General features: G+C 44.0%; 1 protein-coding gene across 3 annotated transcripts in view; it reads left to right on the forward strand.

Annotated features, from left to right (window-relative positions):
* Positions 1-23,886, forward strand: part of PARVA (parvin alpha) — an 80,659-nt gene that overhangs the window by 24,790 nt on the left and 31,983 nt on the right. For 2 of the 3 annotated variants that reach the window (XM_075567136.1, XM_075567135.1), the window contains exons 2-3: positions 23,381-23,470; positions 23,573-23,643. In XM_075567136.1, the coding sequence (XP_075423251.1) occupies positions 23,381-23,470; positions 23,573-23,643 (161 nt within the window). Of the gene's footprint in view, positions 1-17,239; positions 17,594-23,380; positions 23,471-23,572; positions 23,644-23,886 lie in introns of those variants that run through there. The other variant, XM_075567137.1, reaches the window with a different exon arrangement.

Here is a 23,886-nt window from a genome sequence, read left to right on the forward strand (position 1 = left end):
GCTTCTCTGCTCTCCTGAGTCAGCACCCTTGTGTGCTAAGGCAATGTCTGTCCAGGTATAGGTCTGCTCCCCTTTGTCTTGCTGTCAGCCTGCAGTCTCTTTGCAGCTCAAGACATCTGTCCTTCCTTGGTTCAGCCCCCAATTGTGAGACTCTGGAATCCTCTTCCTGTGTCTCAGAACAGGCCTTTTCTGACAGTTCTGATTAGGGAGGTGGGGTTGGTTGATTGCAAGTGTGCAATTAACCAGCACACTGCTGGATTAGAGGCACGTTTCTTAACAGGGGAAAGTCCCTGTTACAGCAATGCATGACGTCACATGACCCCGCTGCGTCATTTGATGCCGCGTTGCCATGGCGATGCATCGCCGAAGACCCGGCTGGCAGCAAGTAAGGGAGTTACAGAGCCCTCATGCCTCGCCTGGCATTTAATCTAAATGCCTTGGGGAAGAGAGTGGGGCCTCTGTAACTTCCCGCGCCCCCCTACAAATTCTCCCGCCCCCCAGTTTGCGCACAGCTGGCTTATCCAATATGGGGGCAGGCAGATTTGTGGCATATTGTATAAGGGCCAAAGCAGTTTATTCACTAACATGGATAGTCAGGAAATTCAAGTAGATGGCTATAGACCAGAGGTATGCAAACAGGGGGGGGCGCAAGATTTTCTAAGGGAGGGGCGCGGCGGTTACAGAGGCCCCGTGCTCTTCCCCAAGGCATTTAAATTAAAGGCCGGGGGTGGCGTGAGGCCTCTGTAACTTCCCTTACCTGGTACTCAGCCGGCAAATGACGCTGCAGGGTCACGTGACGTCACATGACCCGCGGCATCGTTTGATGCCGGGTCTTAGGAGAGAGGGGGATAATTTTTGACTGGACTGAATTTGAATATTATTCCTCAAATAGTTCTCTTGGAAGAATTCTGGTTTTGTATATTTCTGCGAGATAAAACATGGTGGGCGTGTGGTGTGTTTTGAAGCTGTTGATGTCACGTACAAAAAATGTCATTGTGAATTTTGTTCCTTTTGTCTAGGACATAAAGTTTCGGAGCGCGATTACATTATGCAGACTCTGTGTACAAATCTTTGTGTCTGCAATGCCTAAACAGGGCTTCTAATCCAAGCGATGCTGCGTGTCATCAGGGCAATCAAATAAACATTTTAAAAGCAGTATTGTTTGGTGCAGAGATTTGCAAGGGAAGAATACATTTAGAGTGAATATTTAAGGACAATTCATAGAAATAGTGTGGGGACTTAGGTTCAAGGATAGTTAGGCTAGTTTTGTACCTTGACATGCAGAGGATATGGTGAACTTTTGCAATTTCTTTTCTTCTATTGTCTCATCTAACCATAACACAACATTATCTATATTTTTATGCACACCGCTTTTTCCCATCAAAACGTATTTATTTATTTATCAAATGTTTTACCAGGAAGTAATACATTGATAGTTACCTCTTGTTTTCAAGTATGTCCTGGGCATAGAGTTAAGATGACAAATAATACATGGTTACAAATACATAGTTACAGAAGTGAACAGGGTTATACATTCTATACAAGACATTGCATGCACAGTTAAAGATAATATATACTATAGGCGTATGTAACAGTTACAGACCAAATTAAAATGTGAGATGGCTTTAGTTTTGAAACAATTTAGACTGGTGTTGGCTGTGACGTCTCCTGTAGATTATTCCAGTTTTGTGGTGCATGGTAAGAGAAGGAGGAGCGGCCGGATACTTTGTTGAACCTTGGGACCATGAACAGTCTTTTGGAGTCAGATCTCAGATGATAAGTGCTGCGTGTGGTAGGGGTGAGGAGCTTGTTCAGATAGACGGGTAGCTTGCCCAGAAAGTATTTGAAGGCAAGACAGGAGAGATGAACTTTGCGCCTAGACTCAAGTGATGACCAATCTAGTTCTTTGAGCATTTCGCAGTGATGTGTGTTGTAGTTGCATTGGAGAACAAAATGGCATATTGAATTGTAGAGGGTATCAAGTTTGCTAAGGTGTGTTTGGGGTGCCATGCTGTATACTATGTCCCCAAAGTCGACATCTGCTGTGAGATACGCTTTCTGACCAGCAGTCTTAGGGAAGATTTGTTCCTGTAAAGTACACCTGGTTTGGTATAGGTTTTGGATTTCAGGGTATCAATGTGCATCCCAAATGTTAAATGGGAGTCAAACCATATGCCCAAGTATGGTATTAGCGTTGGTTCTGATCTGGAGCTCAGTCATTGGAAGCTTTAAAAATGTAGCCTTGGTCCCAAATACCATTGTTACAGTCTTGTCAGTGTTCAAAAACAGTTTCTTTTGGGAAATCCAATTTTCAAGTCTCAAAAGGTTAGATTGAAGTATGTGTTCAATGTCGAAGAGGCTATGGCTGTGTGCATATAGAATTGTGTCATCTGCATACATGTATTGAAGCTCTCTTACAAGCTGTAGGCAGATCATTGATGAACACTGAGAAAAGTAGGGGCCCCAGAACAGAGCCTTGCGGGACACCACAGGTGATATCCAGGGGGTTGGAGTTATGGCCTAAGATAGACACATGTTGGGATCTACCTGATAGGTAGGAATGAAACCAGTTTAAAGCATGCTTTCCTATTCCAGAGCACTGGAGTTTAAGCAAGGTAACATGATCAACAGTATCAAAAGCCTTTGCAAAATCTACAGTAGGAATATTGCGCCAGTGAGTTGTTCCATTCCACACTGGCTCTCATTGCAAACTTTTAGCAGGGTAGTTACCGTGGAGTGTTTGGGGTGAAAGCCAGCTTGGAATTGGCTAGGGAAATTTGTCTTGGTATAGTAATCGCTTAATTGGGAGTGAACACATGTTTCCATGACTTTGGATAGTATTGGGAGATGAGAGATTGGCCTGTAGTTCGAAACAGTGTTTTTGTCCCCACTTTTGAAGATTGGGACAACTCTGGCAGTTTTCCAGGTTTTAGGGATATGGCCTGAAGGCAGAATAGAGTTGACTATGGAAGCAATTGGTTTGGCAATGGCTGGGGCACCAAGTCTTAGGAACATAGATTGCAATAAATTAAGTCCACATTGGTTGCTTATTTTTAATTTGAAGGAGCGCTTGTGTAATCTCCTCATCGGATACTGGGACAAATTGAAAATTGTGAGCAGTGTTTGGAGAGGGTGGGGCTAAAGGGGTACTCTCAGAAAGAGGTTTGGGGTTTGGGGTTTGGGTTGTGTTTCACCTATAAGTTAGTAGCACACCTCGCAAAGTAATCATTGAATGCATTTGCAATATAGGTGGGATTTGTCAGAGTAATATCCTCCTTAATGATATTACTTGGTTGTTGATGGTTAGAAGGCTGGAATATATTGTTGATAACCTTCCAGAAGTTAGCTGGGTTTGATGTATTCTGGAGGAGATTGTCAGAGTAATATTGTGCTTTTGCATGTCTTGTTTGCCTTGTGCACATGTACCGCATGAGATCATTGGTAGTGCCAGTTACTTTGTAGCTTTTCCACAAGGCATCCCTGAACTGGTAGAGTGCTATAAGGTCAGGTGTTACCCATGGAAGGTGGGCAACCCGTACCCTTATTCTGCGTAGTAGAGCATGGGTATCACAGAGTTTTAAGAACTCGGATTGGAAATAGTCGAGCGCAGAATCAGGGTCGGGAATTAAGTTGATTCTGTACCAAGGTCAGCCAGAAACTGTTGAGGGTTAAAGTTTCTAAATGTTCTAGTGAGGAGAACTTTAGGGCTTGATTGGGGTGGTTTAATTTTCCTTACACAGTACACTATTACATGGTCACTGAAAATGTCAGGAAGCATGCCAGAAGATTGGATTCTGATGGGATTTGAGGAGAGAATCCAGTCTATCAAGGAGTGGTTATGAGATTTCAGGTTTGTCCGTGTGAGTTGTGAAATGAGTTGCGTTAGGTTAAGTGGCTTAACTTGTATGTGGATTTTGTGGTTTTTAGGGTTGAACCAATTGTAGTTGAAATCCCCAAGAACTAGCAGCTAACTCTTCTCATTTGGAGAGGAAATGGAGCCAAGAAACTGGGTATATCAGTCAGGGACTGTAGAGGGGCTTATGGGGGGCGGTAGATGCCAGCAACCAAGACGGGCTTAGAAAAGGGGAGGCAGATTTTGCCAACTACGATTTCAAAAGAGGGTGGGCTTGGGGGGCAATTTAACAGTGTAACTTGTAAGGTGTCTGCAATATAAAATAACACCCTTCCTCCTCTCTTTGACCTATCTCTCCTAGAAATGGAGTATCCCTGAATGGTGATATTTGCATCGAGGGTTTTAGGGGTTAGCCATGTTTCTGAGAAAACGATGGCTTTGGGTTTATGCATAAGGCACCATGCCCTTAGTTCATCCAGTTTGGGCAGCAGACTCCGGATATTTATATGGGCGACTGATAGACCTTTTTGGAATTTGAAGGGGGTATTCTCAAAACTCCACTACACAGTAACAGAGGCACAGCAGACGTTTAGGGATCTATCTCAATTCTCATTTACTGCAGTTCGTTACATGGTATGACTGTAATTCACATCATATCTACTGTATACGTGCAGTATTGTACATGTGTGTATCTGTATATTGCGAAAACCAGAGAAGCACAACTCCATAGAGTACGTTTGTGAGTGTATCCCTTTCTAGCTTTTATCAAATGAGAGCTTCATTCCTGTTTTACACTGTGGCGTGTGCACTTCTCAGCTTTTCCCCGTTGGATTTGGTTCATCCCAGAAGATGCAGCCGGGACTCTATTAATACTACCTGCATTTGGATCTAACCACTAACGTAAATCCCCCTCCCATACAAAGGAGTTTCTTGCATACCATTTCTGCATGATGCAAAACTGGGTGTTCATGTACAGTACAGTATGTCTTTCCAACCCCTCACAAAACTCCTTCTTAGAGCCACTGTTTCTCAACCCCGTGCTAGTAAAAGGGACCTAGACCTACTTAAAGAAGATTGGAACAGTCTTCTCTTGGCTGCCAGAGAGGCCTGTAAGGCCGTGTCCGTAGTCAAGCGCGTGACGTCACGTGCACCTGTACCTGAAGAGATCCGTGGCCTGCAGGGTTGCTCGATGGGGGGGGGGGAGGGCGTGCCCGTGACATCACGTGAGAGGTTTGCCCTCATTGGCTGAACTGCACACGTAACCCGGCCGTCGCATTTCAAATTTAAACAAGTTTGTCTCGCCGCGCCTCGGTGCTCACGTGCACGCGCGGTCTATGGCCATGTGCATTGGCCTCCAGTTGTTTGTATTTGGAGCCACCGTGGCTGCGGCCTACCATGGCACAGAGTGATGGGGCGAAGGCCTTATCACTCCGTGCTATGTTACACACCTCTCTGACAGCAAAGAGAAGACTGTTCCAGTGCCACATTGAATTAATGGCAGTAAAAACAATGAATAGGATAAAACTAGGTGATTTTCCTCTGTTTGCAAGAATGTCTTTTTAAAGTGTTAAATTGAACGTCTGAAAATGTTCCTTTTGTTTGCAGTTACAGGAGGGCAGGGCGATCTTTGCTCCAGCCCACTGATAAATTAATTGGGTTTCTTAATCATCCCTGGTTGTGAAACGAGCATCTAGGAAAGGGGCATAATAAGGGAGAGATAAGGTACAGAAACGGTCTGTTAAATTAGCCCTTCATTTCAGGTTAGGCTAAGATTATACTAGGCGCGCGCGCTGATGGAGCGATGGGCGATAGGGTGGCATGGCGGACACCAGGCTGGTTCGCTCTCATTGGCTGAAATGTGACTCGGCCGTGATGCTGCCGCCGAGCGAAAAAACAAACGTTTGCCTTTTTGAAAAATGTGCCGCGCAGACGCTCTGCATTGCGCACACTATGGCCAGGCCGTAACAGCTGCTGCACTTTGTTCTCACAGCGCGCAAAATCGCACGCACCGCCGCGCCAACTATAATCGCAGCCTTACAATATTTACAAACATTTCCAGGATATATGTGGGACTTTGGGCAAGTCACTTTATCGCCAAACATAGATTATAGGCGTCCAGGCAGGGACTGTGCCTGTAAAATTAGGTGTAAAGTGCTGTATATTGCGCACTATATTGCAATAGTGAATCGCTGTGAGTCCCATTTGGAGAAAATCGCTTATATCAGGGGCTCTCAACTCAGTCCCCCCCCCCCCCCCCAAAAGTTCAGGTTTTCAGGATATCCCTGCTTCAGCACAGGTGGCTCAATCCGTCCCTGCTTTAGCACAGCTGGCTCAATTAGTGGCTCAGTCTTATTGCGCCAAGTCTGCTGAAGCAAAGACTGATTGAGCCACCTGTGCTGAAGCAGAGATATCCTAAAAACCTGGCCGGGGGGGGGGAGTGGGGGGGTCTTGACTCTTGAGGACTGGCTTATGTGAAACAGCGTTGTCCTCCAAAACATACCATTTCATCAGTTCCATTTTGTCCTACGTAAACATTGCACTTTTGGGGTTGCGCCGCTCTCTGCCAGGCGCACCCAAACAGAGACACCATTTGGGGAAAAAACGTAGGGAGCGCTAGCCGTCGTTACAGCCACCGCAAGGGGTTAAACGCCTGGAATGGCACACTATCTACCAGATGGTCTCTTGCAGTAACATTGCTCATGTTGTTTAGATTACCCCGCTGCAGATACAGTCCCTCCGTTTACCTTTTATGGAAGTAAGTGTGGAAAATTGAATACAGATGTAAGTTGGTAAGAAATACTGCTGAGACAGTGCTTAGCAGGCCGGCTCTCGAACATGCCTGCTTTTGCAGATAAAAATAAATACATGGATTTGGGATGCCAGAAAAGCCCAACGTCTAAACTTGTAAGTTTTAAGGAGCCGTTCAGCTGCCATAACCCACAAAAATTTTTTTTATTATTTGTTTTTTTTTTGTTGTGGTGTAAACTACTTTTTCTTTTCCTGTTTGACCATGAATACAATGTAATTGATGGACAGGGGCACACGGATTTCAAGCATAAAGAATTTATTTTGCCATAGAACACACAACGTTTCGGCCTACTGGCCTTTCTCAAGTGAAGTGGCCAAAACGTTGTGTTCTATGGCACAATAAATTCTTTATGATTGAAATCAGTGTGCCCTTGTCCATTAATTACATTGGATGAAATGCAGGTCTTCCCTGGGACTGCGTGTATAGTGCCCGCGACGGCAACGCGTGACGTCACCTGTCGCCGTCAACGAAAGTTGTATTTCGCTTTGCGGCGGCGTTGCGCGCGACCAGGCCATTGATTGGTTCAGGGGCTGTCACATGAGGGGCTGTCGCTTTGTCGCCGTCGCGCTTACTATAAGCGCACGCGGCGGCGGCAGCAATGCATTTGTTTTCCTTACTTTTGCATTGACCATGAATACATACATACAAGAAGACTGATCAGGAAAGATGAAAGAGCCTCAACGTGTACAGTACAGGTTAGAGGGTAGAAGGGAGAGGAGAGGTGAAGACTGAAACCTTCAAATACATAAAGGATTTCAACAAAGTGCAAAAGGGGAAGCATGTTTTAGAGCAGGGGTGCACAATCGTTTTCCCCTGCGCCCCCCCCGACTGAGGTGTTAGGGGCAAAGGAATCCAATCATGCTTCGGGTAGGCCTAAGGACATCGTGGAGAAGGAGCGGCTCAGTGAGTAAAGACACTGAGTGGCACTGAGTATGAAGCAGGGGAACCTGGTTCACTTCCCGGTGTCGGCTCCTTGTGACCTTGGGCAAGTCACTTTATCTCCCTGTGCCTCAGGCACTAAAAACATAGATTGTAAGCTCCACGGGGCAGGGACTGTGTCTGTAAAAATGTTTCTGAAAAGCGCTACGTAAAAACTAGCAGCAACAAGAACAAACTATTATTATTATTATTATTATTATTATTATTATTAAATCCTGTATATGAAAGAAACCAAAGGATCAAATAGGGTCTAAGGTTTTACGGTAGATGGGAGAATGGGCAGACACGGTGGGCCAAGTGGTTCTTATATTCTGTCAAATCGTATGTTTCTAGATACAGCTCAACCCCGTTATAGCGCGTTCTGCTACAACGCGAATCCGCTTATTACGCGATGCAAGGGTGGCTCCCAATTTTCGTATTTATGAATACTTTACAACACGATTATTGGTATCTTAAATACTTTATTGTACAATGCATACAATTGTACATTATTTCTAACGCGATCCGCTTATAGCGCGATGTGATTCTTTGGACCCCAAGCACAGCGTTATAAAGGGGTTGAGCTGTACTTCGCTCAGAAATTCGTTTAAATGCCGTGTACACATGGGCGGATTGTGCAATCGGGGCTGCCCCGGTTGGCCAATGGTGCGACTCCCCAGCTCCCTAACCGCCTGCAATACTCTCTCTGTCGGCGCCATCTTCGGCCTGACCTGAGGAAGGAGCTGGGGAGTCCCTGAACCGGCAGGACCGCTACGTGTGTGTGTGTTGGGAGGGGCGGTGAGGGAGAGTGAGGGTCTTACCTATTCCGGAGCGGCCCTCGTACAGCAGTATTGCGTTGTCATGGGGACCGGTCACATGATGCGTTGCCATGACAACGGGCGTCACATGATGACGCGATGTCATAGCGCTGCAGGAAGAAGGCCACTCTTCAATGAATCACCCGGGCTGGTAGGTAAGTATATTAGCAGATGTTGCAATGCAGGGAATGGTAATACAATACCAAGAAAACGGCACTGAGCATTATAGTCAATATTGGTAGAGTACAATCCCCTGTTTAACATCTAAAGGACTTATTCTATATTACAGCCCTCCCTCACCCCCCCCCCCCCACCCCCAGCCCCCCATCCAACAGATTCATGACCAATGCCAACCTTTGTACAAAATATACTGATTTAGCGTGATCCTATTGGTAACTGAGAAAAGGCCACTGTAAGTTCACAATCTTGGCTTTCAGTCTTACAGATGTTTTTCTTTTTTTCTTAACATCAATTCTTCACAGGAATGGTTTGCCAGTGTGTGCTCAGGGCTATAAAGGAAACACAAAGCTGATATGGCAAAAAAATATATATATACAGTATTTAGATTTCCCAAACCAACAAAGTGGGACTCGTGATTTTGACTTCAGCAGAAGAGAGACTTTGTGGTGGACATTCTACAAAGGTAGTTAGGGATCAATCCCAAAACGTGTAAAAAAATAAATAAAAGAAACCTGTTGCATCTGTAAGATGGACAGTGTGTGTTGTCTGGAAGGGTGTTAGAGAGTATTAGGGTAAGGATCTTGGGCTTAAAGCAGTAAAATGTGAAATCTTATAGGTTTTTTTTAATACATCAGTTCTGTAGTGTTAGATAGTAAATACTTTTTATTTAATTTTTTCATTCAACTCTTAATGCCATTTTTAATGAGTTTGAATATACTAAGCATCGTCTTATTCCTATAGCAGGTTTTAGCACACTTCCCCAGCAGTGCAAGATCTTTGTAACACTTTACTGTTTGTGACAATTTGCTGCCAATATTCCCAACAGTTTGAGCTGCAACCTGTAAGGCTGCGGCCCCGCTGGCGCTGACCGCGCTCATGCTTGAGCGGTGACCTCACCAGCTCTCCAAGCATGAGCGCCGGGTGTCCCTGCTATTTCGCAAGCGAGCGCCGGGGGGCGTTGCCGGCAAGTTGAGCACACAGGAAAGTAAAGCATTTTTGTTTACTCAAGCGCCAAGCTTGAGTGAGCGTTCGTGCGCGCCCCGCGTGAGCGGGGACTTGCCCATATACATTTATGTAACTAAAAGCGGGAAGCACCGCACGCTCAGCACAGTCAGCGCCAGTGGGGCCGCAGCCTAACAATAGTCAATGTTACCTTCGTAATATCCGGATACTTTAACTCAGGTTTTTGCTTTAAAATCTGTGTGGAGCTTATAGGGATCCATGTTAAAGATGATGCAAAGCCAAAAGTGACACACTGTGAGTGCTCATTTGTATGTCATTACCCAGAATCCTTTGCTGCAGTGAAAGCACGGTATGCTTTGCAATTATGGGGTAAGGCCAGTTTGTGAACCTGCCTCAGACATGTGAACGTGTTCATAAGTGTTCTTAATCATTGCTGCCCTAGAAGAAGTGGGTTGAAGTTTGCTACACATACCCAGGATTTCTCTAGGCTGTAACCCATTCATTTTCAGACCAGACTCACAACACGAACAGTTGCTTTACTAGTGATTAAGTTACTCAGTCACAAAGTAACAAAGTATCACAGTAACATTTCTACAGTTTGCAATAGGAAGGATTTGGCTGCTCACATAATTACCAGGACATTATGTAGCCTGTAAAGTAATCATACCCGGATAGAACGGGGAGAAACTGAAAACGCTGAACTTTTTGTCCAGGAAATGTAAATCACGACTCGTTTAGAAGTTCTCTGTGAGTCAGAGCGGGTCCACACACAAAATCTGCTGATTGAAGCAGGATGAAACAAATGGAAAGTTTTTTTTATTATGCGGTCCAGCTGCTGGAAGGTTTCATATGTTAAGAAAAGTGCTTTTCCAGAAGGCTTTTGGCAATCCCAGTATTGTGTCCAATTGCGCATCGCTGTTTTTCTGTGTCCAGTACTATCAACTTATTCCCTTCAACGTGAAGGAAGCCTTGAAAACGTCCAAGCACTAAAGGTGCAGGACCAACATTATGTGATGAGGAGAGTTTTAATTAGTTCAATATTGGTGCTTAGGACTGGGTTCACTAAGCTCTGTTAAATCAGGGCAAATTACAGGATGTTGCCGAAAACAGGAACAACTGTTATTTTCCCTAAGTTTTTTTTTTTTATAACTTGTATTTTTATTTTCCCTAAGTTAACTTATTTTAACTTATTCTCTTGGGCACGGCTCTTCAACCAGTTCTCTGAAGAGGCCAAGATCAAAAACCATTTAGGAGTAAACGGTCCAAAAGCTTCTTATAATGTCATTTTAGATCCATTTAAAAAACTTGAAAAGGATAATATTTCAATAATTTACAAGCATGTCTAACCTCTGTACCATATATTTTACAATGGCGAGAAAAAAGTTTGTGAACCCCAATGATAATTACAGCAATTACATCGTTTTTTCCATTATTAACTTCTTGGATCAAAACCAGTCTTTTCTTAAATATCCAATAGGGTTTATATTAACCAATTCCATGTCTTTTGAAACAAAACTATGTATGAATTAGACCAACAATGAGTAATTAAAAGTCAGAATATGTGCAAAAGTAAGTGAAACCCAGGTGTTATCAGCTAAATTAAAGGGGATAATTAGAATCCGGTATTTAAATAATTAGGTAGATCTTTGGGGGTGGGTTTGGCAGGCCCCACCCTATATAAAGATCAGAAACTTTGTCGATTTGGTCTTCACCATACAGGTGTGTGGAAACACGTCATGCCACGATCCAAAAAAATCTATGAGGACCTCAGAAAAGCAGTTATTGATGCTCATCAGTCTAGACAGGGTTACAAAAGCAGTTGTAAGGATTTTGGGCTCCACCAATCCACTGTTAGACAAATGGAGAAAGTTCAAGATCACAGTCAGTCTACCCAGGAGCGGTCGTCTACCAAAATCTCTCCAAGAACAAACAAGCAAATCATCCAGGAAGTCACAAAAAACCTTGATGGCAGGAACAACAGGGACGGGCAAGAATCATTGGGGTCACGGGCTGAGGTCGGCGGCAGGCAAGGATCGTTGGGGTCACGGGCTGAGATTGGTGGCAGGCAGCAGACAAGGATCGTCAGGGTCACAGGCTGAGGTCAGTGGTAGGCGGCAGGGATCGTAGTTGGGTCCAGGCAGGGGTCGGCAGCAGGAAGGGAGGAACAGGGCAGAGGAACAAGAACAGGGCAGGGGAGCAGGAACTGGGACCAGGGAGCAGGAAACAGACGGCGGCAAGCCAGATCATAGGCAAGGGCCTTTATTACGGAACAGGAACAAGCTAAAGCAGAAGTCACAGAACACAGGAGCACAAAGCAAAGTCAAGGAGGTGCAGGAAACAGGAAACTATAAGGCAGGCAGAGACAGAAGACAGGAGCACCCAAGAGGAGACAGACAGACAGAGGAAAACCCAGAGCAGACAGAAAACAGCAGCACACCCAGTGGACAAACAAGTAACAGAAAGGGAGAACTCCTAAACTGTCAGGATATCCCTGATAAAGTGTGATGGTTTGGGGCTGCTTTGCTACCTCAGGACCTGGACGGCTTGCCATCATTGACATAACCATGAACTCTGCATAGTACAAGAAGATTCTAGAGGAGAATGTCAGGCCATCCGTCCGTGAGCTGAAGCTGAATGAAAGTGGGTCATGAGTTGAAGCAGTTCTGTAAGGAGGAATGGGCCAAAATTCCTCAAAAGCAATGTGAGAGACTGACCAGCAGTTACAGGAAACGCTTAGTTGAAGTCATTGCTGCTCAAGGGGGGCGCCACCAGGTACTGAATCTAAAGGTTCACATACTTTTTCACACGTATATTGAATGTTGAATCATTTGTGGATAAATATCATGTTTTTGTGTCATTAGTTCAGGTTATCCTTATCTATTATTAGGACTTAGATTAAGATCTAATAACACGTTAGGTTTGCAATACAGTAAGTCCTCGATTTACGACGCTTCGCTTTACGACGAATGGCTTATCCGACGCTGTCCAATGCATCCCTATGGCCGGTTTTACGACGCCGAAATGGCTTATCCGACGCTCTTACGACGCTTTGCAAAGTTGCAACATTATGTCAATCAGAAGGCTGCAGTCAGGGAAATCATCCAGATCAGTCTGTGTGAGGGTTTAGTGGGGTATTTATGCCTTTAAACATGTCTAACAGTTTTATTATACAGTTCTGGATTCAATAATTAGAATCTTTACATCATAATGTACTGTATGTGTGTGCAGCATAATTTTATTGTTTGAGTAAAATATTTTGTGTATTTTAGCATTAAAAATGCCTTCAGGAACGGACCGTTTCATTTAAACAGTGTTCCTATGGGAAAACGGGTTTCGCTTTACGACGCTTCGCTATCCGACGCCATTTTGAGTAACGCATTGCGTCGGATAACCGAGGACTGCCTGTATGTGAAATATGTGAAAATCCTAAGAGGTTTACGAACTTTTTTTTCTTGCCACTGTGTGTTGGTAAAGACGTGTGGGCGCACGATAACAGTAATAATCCAAAAGATTGGAGCGGCTGCTTCTGCTAATGTATTAAACATTATTATGTAGAAGGGTAAAAAAACAGGCAAACCAAATGGTACAATAAATGTGTCCTGAACAGTTCAACGTTGGGAAAAGTTGAGCCAGTAAAGGCACATTTATTGTATTGCCTGCCTTTTTGACATATATATATATACAGCTTAACCCCGTTATAGCGCGGTCCTCGGGGGCCACCCGCGACCACTGCGTTATAAACGGGGCCGCGTGAAAAAAATGGCCGCCGAATTTTTAAAAAAAAAAATATATTTATTTTTTTTAAATTTGGGGTCCACGCTCAAACCGCGTTATAATCGGATCCGCGTTATAGCGGATCGCGCTATAACGGGGTTGAGCTGTATATATATATATATTCCTCACTCCCCCCCCTCACCCCCTCTACTCTCACTCTCCCCCTCCATCAATTACCCTACTATCACTCAGTCCTGCTCCCTCAATACTCCCTCCTAACACTCATTCCCTCCCCCCCCCCCCCCCCCCCGGCCACAGACACACACAATCCCCCACCCCCCCACACAAAATACATACAAAACCCCCACCAATACAACCCTCCCCACCCTCCAAATACATACAAAACAAACCACACTCCAAATACATGCAACCCCCCCCCCTCAATACATACAAACACACACTCCCAAATACAACCCCCCCCCCAAATACATACACAAAAAATTCACCCACCCCCAAATAAATACAGACTTACCTACCTTGAGGATGGTCTCAAGCCTCTGGTGCCACGGCAACGAGAGGACTGGCGGCAGGACAAAGAAGTTGGGCTCAGCCAGAGGTTGGACCCAACTTCCAGCACCGGCTGGTCGGGCCCTCACAGCCACCTTGCCTGGGTCACTTGTCCCAGCTCTCCCCCCTCCTGTCAACGCCCCTGGGTGCTACCCAAGTGACCATGCTGTGCCAACTAGAAGCATACTTTTCCAGCACCGCCGAGTGCCCTACTGGTGGCAAGTCCTTGTCACAGTGACAGGATTTAGAGTATACACCCATAGTGGTTCATAGTGCAAGCTTGTACAGCATGCAAAACTTCATCTCCCATTTGTTATCCACCATAGTTGGCCATCGGACAATATATGTCAGTGACCGTGTGACTGCGACTTTTTGTGCTATATGCCGCGTGCCTGCCGCTCATTTTCCTTTGTTGTCATCAATTTTATTGGCGAGGAACTCTCTGCCAGGCCCGCCAACAGGGGGGTCTGCCGGGGTTGGTGTCCCGGGATGCAGGGTGTCCGGCCTGCTGCCTGTGGGCCTGCTTCCCCCCCCCCTTGCTCCCAACGTAGCACGGAGGGAAGCGCCGTTGCGAGCCCGAGCACGCCAATTCAGCTTCCCCCTCGCCCGTCTCCTGCCCACGGACAGCAGCCACAGAATTAGCCCGCCAGTCTCGCGGGCAAAGAAGCAGCACAAACCCGGTCAAGGTCAGTCACCCACCCAGGCACCCATTCATTCACTCAGGCACCCACCCTCTCACTCACTCAGGCACCCACTCACTCACTCAGGCACCCACTCACTCACTCAGGCACCCACGCAGTCACATAACCACCCACCCAGTCACCCACCCACCCCATCACCCACCGTTCCAAACAAAGTCAAGTCACCCAGTCACCCACCCAGTCACTCAGTCAACCCAGTTACCCACCAACACACCCAGTCGCCCAAGTCACCCACCCACCCAGTCACTCAGTCACCCACCCAGCCACCCACCCACCCAGTCACCCACCCACCCACCCAGTTAAGGTCACCCACTCGGTCACTCAGTCACCCACCAGGGCGTCGATCGCGCTTCTGTCACCCGAGCGGTGGGTGAACTGAGCATGGGCACGCTGGGCAGTTGCCCGGGGGCCCCACGAGCATAGGGGCCCCATGCTAATCTATGCACAGACCACAATTTAACACTAATTTTCCGATCACCCGCCTCAACATTCCAATCTCCCGCTAACTCGGTAGAAGGAGACAAATGATGACTTGTAGCGGAGAGTTGGCAGGGCCCAGTGCACTGCTCTGCCCGGGGGCCTATAATGCTGTTAAGCCGGCCCTGCATGTGACGTGAGACATTTAAATGCATAGGAGATAACGGGGCCTGTGTCTCGGGAAGCAGGGGGTCCCCGGACCTGAAATCAAAGCGGTTCTGCTCCGGAGACCCCGTTGCTCATCTAAACTAGTATTAAAATGAATATTAAAATAATTTAATCTCTAGCGAGATATGCGCAGGGAGAGGCGGCTCTCTCTGCAGCTGGAACAAATCGCCGGGTGAGCCCTTTTGAGAGAGGTGATCACCGGCTACTCGCCCGTGTTGGGAGTTTCGCTATCACAGGTAATCGAGGCTTCCTGAATACCGTGATAGCATTGCACAAAAAACTAGCGGGACTGAGCTTCTGAGCCGCCTATGCTGAAGCAGGGAGTGATTGAGCCACCTGTGCTGAAGCAGGGACTGATTGAGCCACCTGGGCTGAAGCTGGGCATCCCGAAAACCTGACCTGTTGGGGGATCTTGAGGACTGGAGTTGATCCCCCCCCCCCCCTGATCTATGACAATGGTTCCCAACTCCAGTCCTCAAGAACCCCCAACAGGTCAGGTATGAAGGATATCCCTGCTTCAGCACAGGTGGTTCAATCAGTGGCTCTGTCTTTTTGCCTGAAGCACCTGTGCCAATGCCAGGCATATCCTTAAAACGTGACCTGCGTGTGGTTCTTAAGGAGTGGAGTTAGGAACCATCGATCCATGACAACGGTCTGAGCCAATCCGAGTGTGTGAGGCCTGGTGCCCCTATTGAAATGAATAAGAAGGTATGGAGCATTGTGATTGGTTAACGCTTCATTCCTGGCTGAGTGTATAACATGCCGAAAACATTAATTGGCAGCGCACAACCTTGATTTAACATAATGCATAAAGATTTGCTCTTCCTGTACCAAGCCTAGCAAGTCTTTTACAACGTCTCTTAATGCTAGCAGATGACTTTTGAGGTTAAGTGTAGAAACGGTATTTCTATTATCTGGATTTTTATTTTTTTTTCTCCCGCTCGGCGATAATTGCATAGTATCCAGATCAAACCAGTGGGGTATCTTTCAGAGGCTGATATCTGTATTATTTATAACAAGGCGTAATATAATTAGAAATGACACTGACAGCGATTACACATGGTAATTGCATCTTGTCCTCCGTGAACCCAAACCTTTTAAGCGAGCATTGTGCTGCTTTTTTTCCCCCTGTGTTTATTTGTTTCTTGAGCTAATGTGATACGTAACGTGCGTTCTTTTGATAAATGAAGCTGCCAGCATTATATTGCATTTGAACTGTTCTGTCACTAATGGTGCAGGGTGCCTTGTGCACCATTCATTTTGCTGTGGATATTTCATTTGCATTTAATACGCCTCTGTAATTTATGTCAGGGATCGCTTAAATCCTAGTAACTGACACTTAATTTTTTTTTATTTTATTTTTTTTAAATATGTTGAAGTTTTCATTTTAGGATGTGCTTGTTGCCTCAAACTGAAGCAGGCGTAATGGGTATTATTTGCAAATATTTCCAAGATCAATTATCTTAAAATACTTGTTTAATTTTTTTTATTTTTTTTAAATTGCGTCAGTCCCCAAGATTGCTGCCATTCAAACAAGTCACAGCCACGAGTTCACTTTGGCTCGGCACAGGTCTTCCACAAACTGCTTGTGCATAAATTAGCTGCTGTTTTTCACTACCATTGCGATAGCCTTAGACTAGTCCCCGCTGGCGCTGAGCGCGCTCATGCTTGGAGAGCGCTCCAAGCAAGAGCGCTGGGTGTCCTGCTTGTACGCATGCGCGGGGGAGGGGGGCATTGTTTACCTAAGCGGCGATCGCGGCTGAACGTGTGTGCACGCGCACGAGCGCCGCACCCACCGCATGAGCGGGGGCTTACATATATCTATATATGTAATTCCCGACCGCAAGTGCCACCCGATCAGCGCTAGCGGGGACTTAGCCTTAGAGGTGGAGGATTGTACGAACAAGCTTCTCTTTGCTCTCCTGTGGTTGTGTGTGTTTGTACTCTGACATGCGCTGTGTGTGCAGCCCATGAAATATTAACACAAAAATGATTACACGAATAAACCAGAATAACGTTCTTTTTATACCGAATGAATGTCCCCGGTTATCTCATGTGCAGTATTGGCAGCAGAAAAACAGAATGTGCAGACGTCCGAATCCCTGCGATACAAGCTCCAATTTGCTAAGATTTGAAAGGCCGTTTTAGATTGTTTTGCAGATGGTCTAGGAGTCTCATGTGGCATCATATTAAATTATATAGGCAGCCAGTCGGTGTTTCTGAAGGGATGCACTCGGTTCAGAGATGTGATGTGAATATACTGTAGCATTCTGTCGATTAAAGGCAACATCGCTCTACTGTGAAGCAACAAAAAGGTGGCCTTCAGGGAAGATGCTTTGAATGAAATAGCAGATTGTTATTTGCCAGAAAAGATGAAGGTGCCTTTGCTCCCGTACAATGGGCTGTGCTGCACTGTGTTTTAAAGGTAGGACATCGTTTTTGCCCCTGAATGGATTGTTTTCAGTGATCGATATTATTACCGTAGAGATCGCCTTTAGCATTCTTAATGCAACATTGTCGAGAGCTCATGGAGAGGTTAGCAAGTGTTACGGGGGGGGGGGGAGGGTGCAGCTGGGAGGTGATGAAAACCTTTTCGTTCTGCCGTGAAGAGAAGACCTCTTTTAAAATAAAAGACGGTTACTTGTGGATATGAGCTTGAAAAGCAGCAGACCTATATTCAGTGGTTAGATAAAGGTAAAGTCTAGCACAATAAACATGGCGAACTCAGGCTGTTTATGTATTTTTATAGCATTTCACATGATAGAACATAACCTTGTTTTTTTAGCTCTTAACCTATGTATAGTTGTGTCATCCTGATGTATACACAGCAAAGTGTAACTCTGAACAGATGCTTGAGATATTTTATATACAGCACCTGGCTCATTAAAAGGTACAGTCGCTCCAGAGATTGTCTCAAAAATGTCACAAGACCTCAAAATAACTCTTGTTAATCAGAACTATGTATATGTGTGGTTTTTTTTCTCTCCAGTTTTTCTTTGGAAATCGTCTAAAAAGACGTCTAAATCGTCTAAAAAAAAATTCCTCCATGGGGCTCGGATCCTCAGATATTAACGAATCCGACATTGGATTAAACCTAACTCTTCCCCCCCCCCCCCCCCCCCCCCGTCCCCGAAAGTGTTTATATCGAATCCGACAGCAGAGCTTTGGATTTTGTTTTCGGATTCTGTCTCAGTTTGCAGGTTCGGAATCTGAATCCATCAGATGGATGTTCGGTAATTGGGAAAACAAACCCGAATCGGCCTTTTTTTGAGACTGATTCGCGGCTCGAAGGACCTGGACAATCTGCGTCGGATTAAGGCGGTTTTCAGGATATCCCTGCTTCAGCACAGGTGGCTCAATCTTTGACTGAGCCACCGATTGACACCTGTGCTGAAGCAGGGATATCCAGAAAACCTGACCTGTTGGTGGCCCTTGAGGACTGGAGTTGCCCAACCCTGGGTAAAGTGCATGTTTAATAAAGTTTGGATCCTTCAGATAAGCCATTTTGTTATGAAAAATGTAAGGGGCAGCACTTGGCTTGTGTATAAAACATGGCCAATTAAGAGAGTTGTAAAGTACCCCTAAGGTGCCGTTATGTACAGTATGCTTGTAGCAATGAGAACTGGGATTATTTAACTGTAACTGGACTAATATTACAGTTGTAACGAGACTAATGGCTGAAGTACAATGGTAGGGGATAAAAAGGACCCCTGCTTTTTTTTCTTCTTTTACTTACGACCTCAGGCGAACCGTGCTTTTAAATTTACAAACTCAACAACTTTTTTTTTTTTTCACTGACAAAAGTGGATTTGTTTTAAGAAGCCTCTCTATTTCTACTTCCTAAGCAAAGATATTGTATCCACCTTTACGAAATCTGGTTATAATTGCTTTTGCACAGTGTTAAATCGTTATACAATACCACTACTTTTGGACCACTAAAAGAGCAGTTATTGGGCACAGGCTTACATGGCCACCTAAGGCCTACTGGTCCTACTATTATCCTGTAACAATGATACCATAATAATGATACGACGTGTAATTGTAATATAGATTTACATGTGCACTAATTAAAGAAACCGGCCGGTAACACTTAGAATGATTTGGGGATTAAATGACTTATTTACGTTGGTCAATAATGCTTTATCAGAGGTTATAAGGTAAGGGATAAAGATTCAAAAAGAAAAGCAAGCGCCGAACTCGGGAGGGTCCTGCGCCTTCTTTTCGCTTCTATAGACGATGTCCTGACATCCTTTCCCCCTTTGAATCAGCAGCAGACCCTTTGATTCCCACAGGGAAGTTTATACTACAATCCTGTTTGGTTGGTACACTACACCTTCACTATCACATTCAATTTATTGCACTGCGTTTTATGTATTGCCCATGATTTGGGTTATTGCTTGTACTTTTTCACATTTATATCACTATCTAATGCACATTTATCCAATATACACATTTCTGTGCACTTTGGACAGTTTTTTTTTTGTTGGTCTATACACTTATGGGATAAAGATTACCTGCTGTTGCTAATGGCAGAATTTTCCCAGCTCGGTTCTGGACAGTGACAGGCAATATAATTGTGTGGGAATGTGTTGCTGGTTCCATTTGTCATTTAAAATGGAGACTAATGAATATGGAAGAAATTATGAAGTATTTTAATCAATCTGGCACATGAGAGGTTAACATTGGTTACAAATGGTCTTAAAAATCCATAAAAATTTTTTTTTATGGCAGGACGGAACGAAGTCCATGCCATGTTTTATGTGCTGATCGAAGGATAAAGGATATCTGGTTTTGCAAGTGAGGGGATTGACATATGGCTTCCATGACACTAGAATAAACAGGGCCCATTTAAATGTATCTTGGAAGGCATTCTTAAGGGGATCTGCGAATACCAGCGTGTGGGGCTAAGAAGGTATTCCAAAAAATGTTTGTGAAGTTATGAAATCTGGAATCCTGGGCCTGACGGCAATTGGCAACAATAACAAATAGATATTTGTAACTGTTGCGACTACACGAATGAAATTATACCAAAATCGATGCTTTTCTATGTATAATCTCTGATATGTGTTTCTCATGCAAAAATAGAATTTATATGGTCATATTTCATATCCAGGCGCGTATATTAAATACACAGACACAACAGTGCAGATGGCCTGTGTTATAGAAACAAAGTTATGACGTTTTTTATGCATTCAGGCAAAGTTTAAATGTCACAAGGAAGGTTTTTTTCCTTAGTCGTAAAAATGTAATTGGAGATTGATGAAAGTGGTGAGTTGAAAACACAGAAAGGTGGGCTTATGCTGTTCTCAATTAAGGGAATTTAGTAAATAAAGTCATACACTGGAATTATGAAATAGATTTCAACAAAAGATATGTCTGATGTCAAAAAGATAAGTGAATTCTCATATTCCAATCTATTACCTCTCTGGAAAAGATCGGATCCATGTTATGCGATAACATAAGCTTAGATTCTGTTTATTTTTATATTTTCGTTTTAAGAAACTGTCTGCATTTTATACTGTTTGTTTCTTGTAATTATCTTTTCCCGTAACCTGAGCACTGTACGTTTTGTTTATTAAAGCTGAACTTTAATAAGTAATACTTTGGGCTCTGATTTAACGGAACGGTTTGCACGCTTTGTAGAGAGTAATTTTAATTTTCGGACGCATTTTCCTACAACAGATTTGTGTGTGTCGAGGGCATAGTTTTTCTTTTAGTAAATAGGGACCAAAGTCCCTGGCAAATATAGTTTTTGTGTTATCTTCGGTGGTGGCAGCAGGTTAAAGCTAATATTGTAGCGGAGTATGGGTAAATATGAACTCATTGAAAGTACCTTGCGCAGGAGAAAAGTGTGTTGGCTACAGTAGTCGTTTGTATTTACCCTGATTGCGTATATGTCACGTGCCTACAAGTGTGCTGTTCGTGACAGATGGTACATTTGTACGGAGTGAGGGGAGATATTAAAGTATATGTATGTCTTTATTTATATAGCGCCATCCATGTACATAGCGCTTAACAGCAGTAATGAAGACTGTGATGGCAGATACAGTGGATTTGTTCAAAAAAAGGTTGGACATCTCTTTAGAAAGGAAGGGTATACAGGGATATACCAAATACGTAAACATGGGAAGAATGTTGATCCAGGGAGAAATCCGATTGCCAATTCTTTGAGTCAGGTAGGAATGTATTATTCCCCATATAAGATATTATTGGATGATATTTCACTGGGGTTTTTGTTTGCCTTCCTCTGGATCAATATAATGTAAGTACGGTAATAGAATAAAGCTTGGGCATTTAAATTAAATGCTGGGGGATCACGTGAGGCCTCTGCAGCACAAAACCTACCGGGATTCAGACGCTGTGACGCGTCACCATGGCAACCGCAGGGTCTTGTGACGTCACACGCGTCAAATGACACTGTGGGTCACGTGATGTGATGTCACAAGACTCTACAGCTTCATTTGACGCAGCTGCAAGGTAGGAGGGGGGATGCGAGCTCAGCAGCAGGCAAGACAGGGGGGCTCAGCAGCAAAAGTTTGCGCTCCCCTGGGATAAAGTATCTGTCATCTAAATCTAGCATAGGTTGAACTTAATGGATGTATGTCCTTTTTCAACCTCATCTACTATGTAACTATGAGGATCCATGCGTGGAGAAAAGTGAATCAGCTAGACAGCTGTGCGTATTAACCCTTATCCCATATACAGGTCACGAGCTCACAGGTGTGCCCTACGTGGCAGTTCTAAACCTATAATACATTTAATATATGATGCCTCACGTTTGTTTTGCCCAGTAATGCCAGACCTCACATGAATGCCGGGGTCACTAATCTGTTCTGCTACTTTCGGAATTATATTTTTAAGATCCGTAACTTTTTCATGCGCATTATACAGCAGGTTACTGTAATTATTAGTTAACCCTTTCACGGCCAGGGGGGCTCACAACATATTGCAGCACTATGCTACTGCATTTCGACAGCGAAATGGTTAAAGCCGCAGCAAAATCAAGCATTCAGTAACTCCTGATGTTCCCAAGTGGGCTTACAGAAATGTGTACAGTAGCACTAACTCAAATGTGTACAGTAGCACTAAATCTGTTACCAGTAAATTGACATATCATTTGATGTCATATGGATTATATTAAAGCAAAAAAAACTGTAGCATTATAAATATAGAGCAGGGGCAAATTAAATTACAACACAGATAACATTACCAAATGTCCCTGTACGTCTGGGACACAGCCAAGATAAGCATCAACAACGTGCCGGTCTGTCACTTTCTAACCTTGAGATCGCCCCTTCTACATAATGTGTACCTGGGGTTTAGGATGTCAGTTGTGCATTTATCCTAATTGGTTCCTAGTTGTCCTGCCACGGGCAGTGGTTCGTTTTCCCAAGCCGCAGGTCAGGGTCTATGTTTATGGGAACCTTTTGACGAACAGATTTTCTTAGCAGTTGGACTACACAACTCACCGGCTGCCCAAGATATATCTGGTGTCTGAAGCAACATTGTCATTTTTATTTTATTTTTCCCGAAACAGGCAAATGTAATTACAACATCTTTTTTTTTTTTTTTTTTTTACTCTTCACGGCATTTTGTTTATTGAGAAAATGAGTCCTCGGCCCACTTAATGGGACCCTTTTGTGCAGTGTCCTTTCGCAGCAGAGGTAAACAAAGATCTGCTGTACAGCAGTTTGCATATTTGCTTGGCGGAAAGTCAGCAGATAATGGAATGAAAATGATGTTCCTTGTACAGAATAATTTCCTGAAAAATACTTTCAATTAAATCCAAATCTCTACTGTTCTCATACCACGGACTGTCTCATTCTGCATCACAAGAGCCAAATGAAAGATGGGTATACAGTAGCTTATTAAAAAAAATACAAGATATGTGTGTGTATGTGTATATATATATATATATATATATATATATATATATATATATGTGTGTATATATATATATACACGGTATATATATATTATTATTTTTTCTCCAAATATGGAAATGGATCTCTTGTGTACACTCGCGCCATAGTCATGATGTTTCACATGTTAATATGTTCCCCTCCGGTGCACTAGCAACTAAGATATTTTCATTCAAGCCCTCAATTTCCTATCACAGATTATCTACCCATGCCGCTAGCATGCTCACTCTTGTATAATATGCGTTCAGTTAACACACACAAATCTGACCAAACTGTGTTCTATTTCCCAGTGTCTGAACTTCAGGAAGAAGGGATCAATGCTATCAACTTACCTCTCAACCCAATCCCCTTTGAACTAGACCCGGAGGATACCATGCTTGGTAAGTCCTAATTACAAATGAGAGTTAACTATAAGGTGTTTGTTAAAAAAAAGAAAAAATAGAAGTGGCTTCAATAACCTTTTTGTCTTTTTTGCCTTGAAGAGGAAAATGAAGTCAGAACAATGATTGATCCAAACTCAAGAAACGACCCCAAATTTCAAGACCTTATGAAGGTAAACGACACTCCGTGTGCAAATATCTTCTACCTTTATACTGTGGCATTTCATAATGTGGCATTTATGCTTCTCTTCATTTCTGGAAGCCGCCTGAAAGCACAGAGACACTAAAGTATTGTTTTTTTTTTTAAGTACACAGACTATCTCTATTGCCCAGAAATCACACGGCAGTGTAGACATCCATACTCTGGCTGAATTTGCAGCAGTTATAGTTTAATGCACCGCGTTGGATCAATTGGA

Source organism: Ascaphus truei, chromosome 12 (genome assembly GCF_040206685.1).
Source record: "Ascaphus truei isolate aAscTru1 chromosome 12, aAscTru1.hap1, whole genome shotgun sequence".
Classification (NCBI taxonomy): domain Eukaryota; kingdom Metazoa; phylum Chordata; class Amphibia; order Anura; family Ascaphidae; genus Ascaphus; species Ascaphus truei.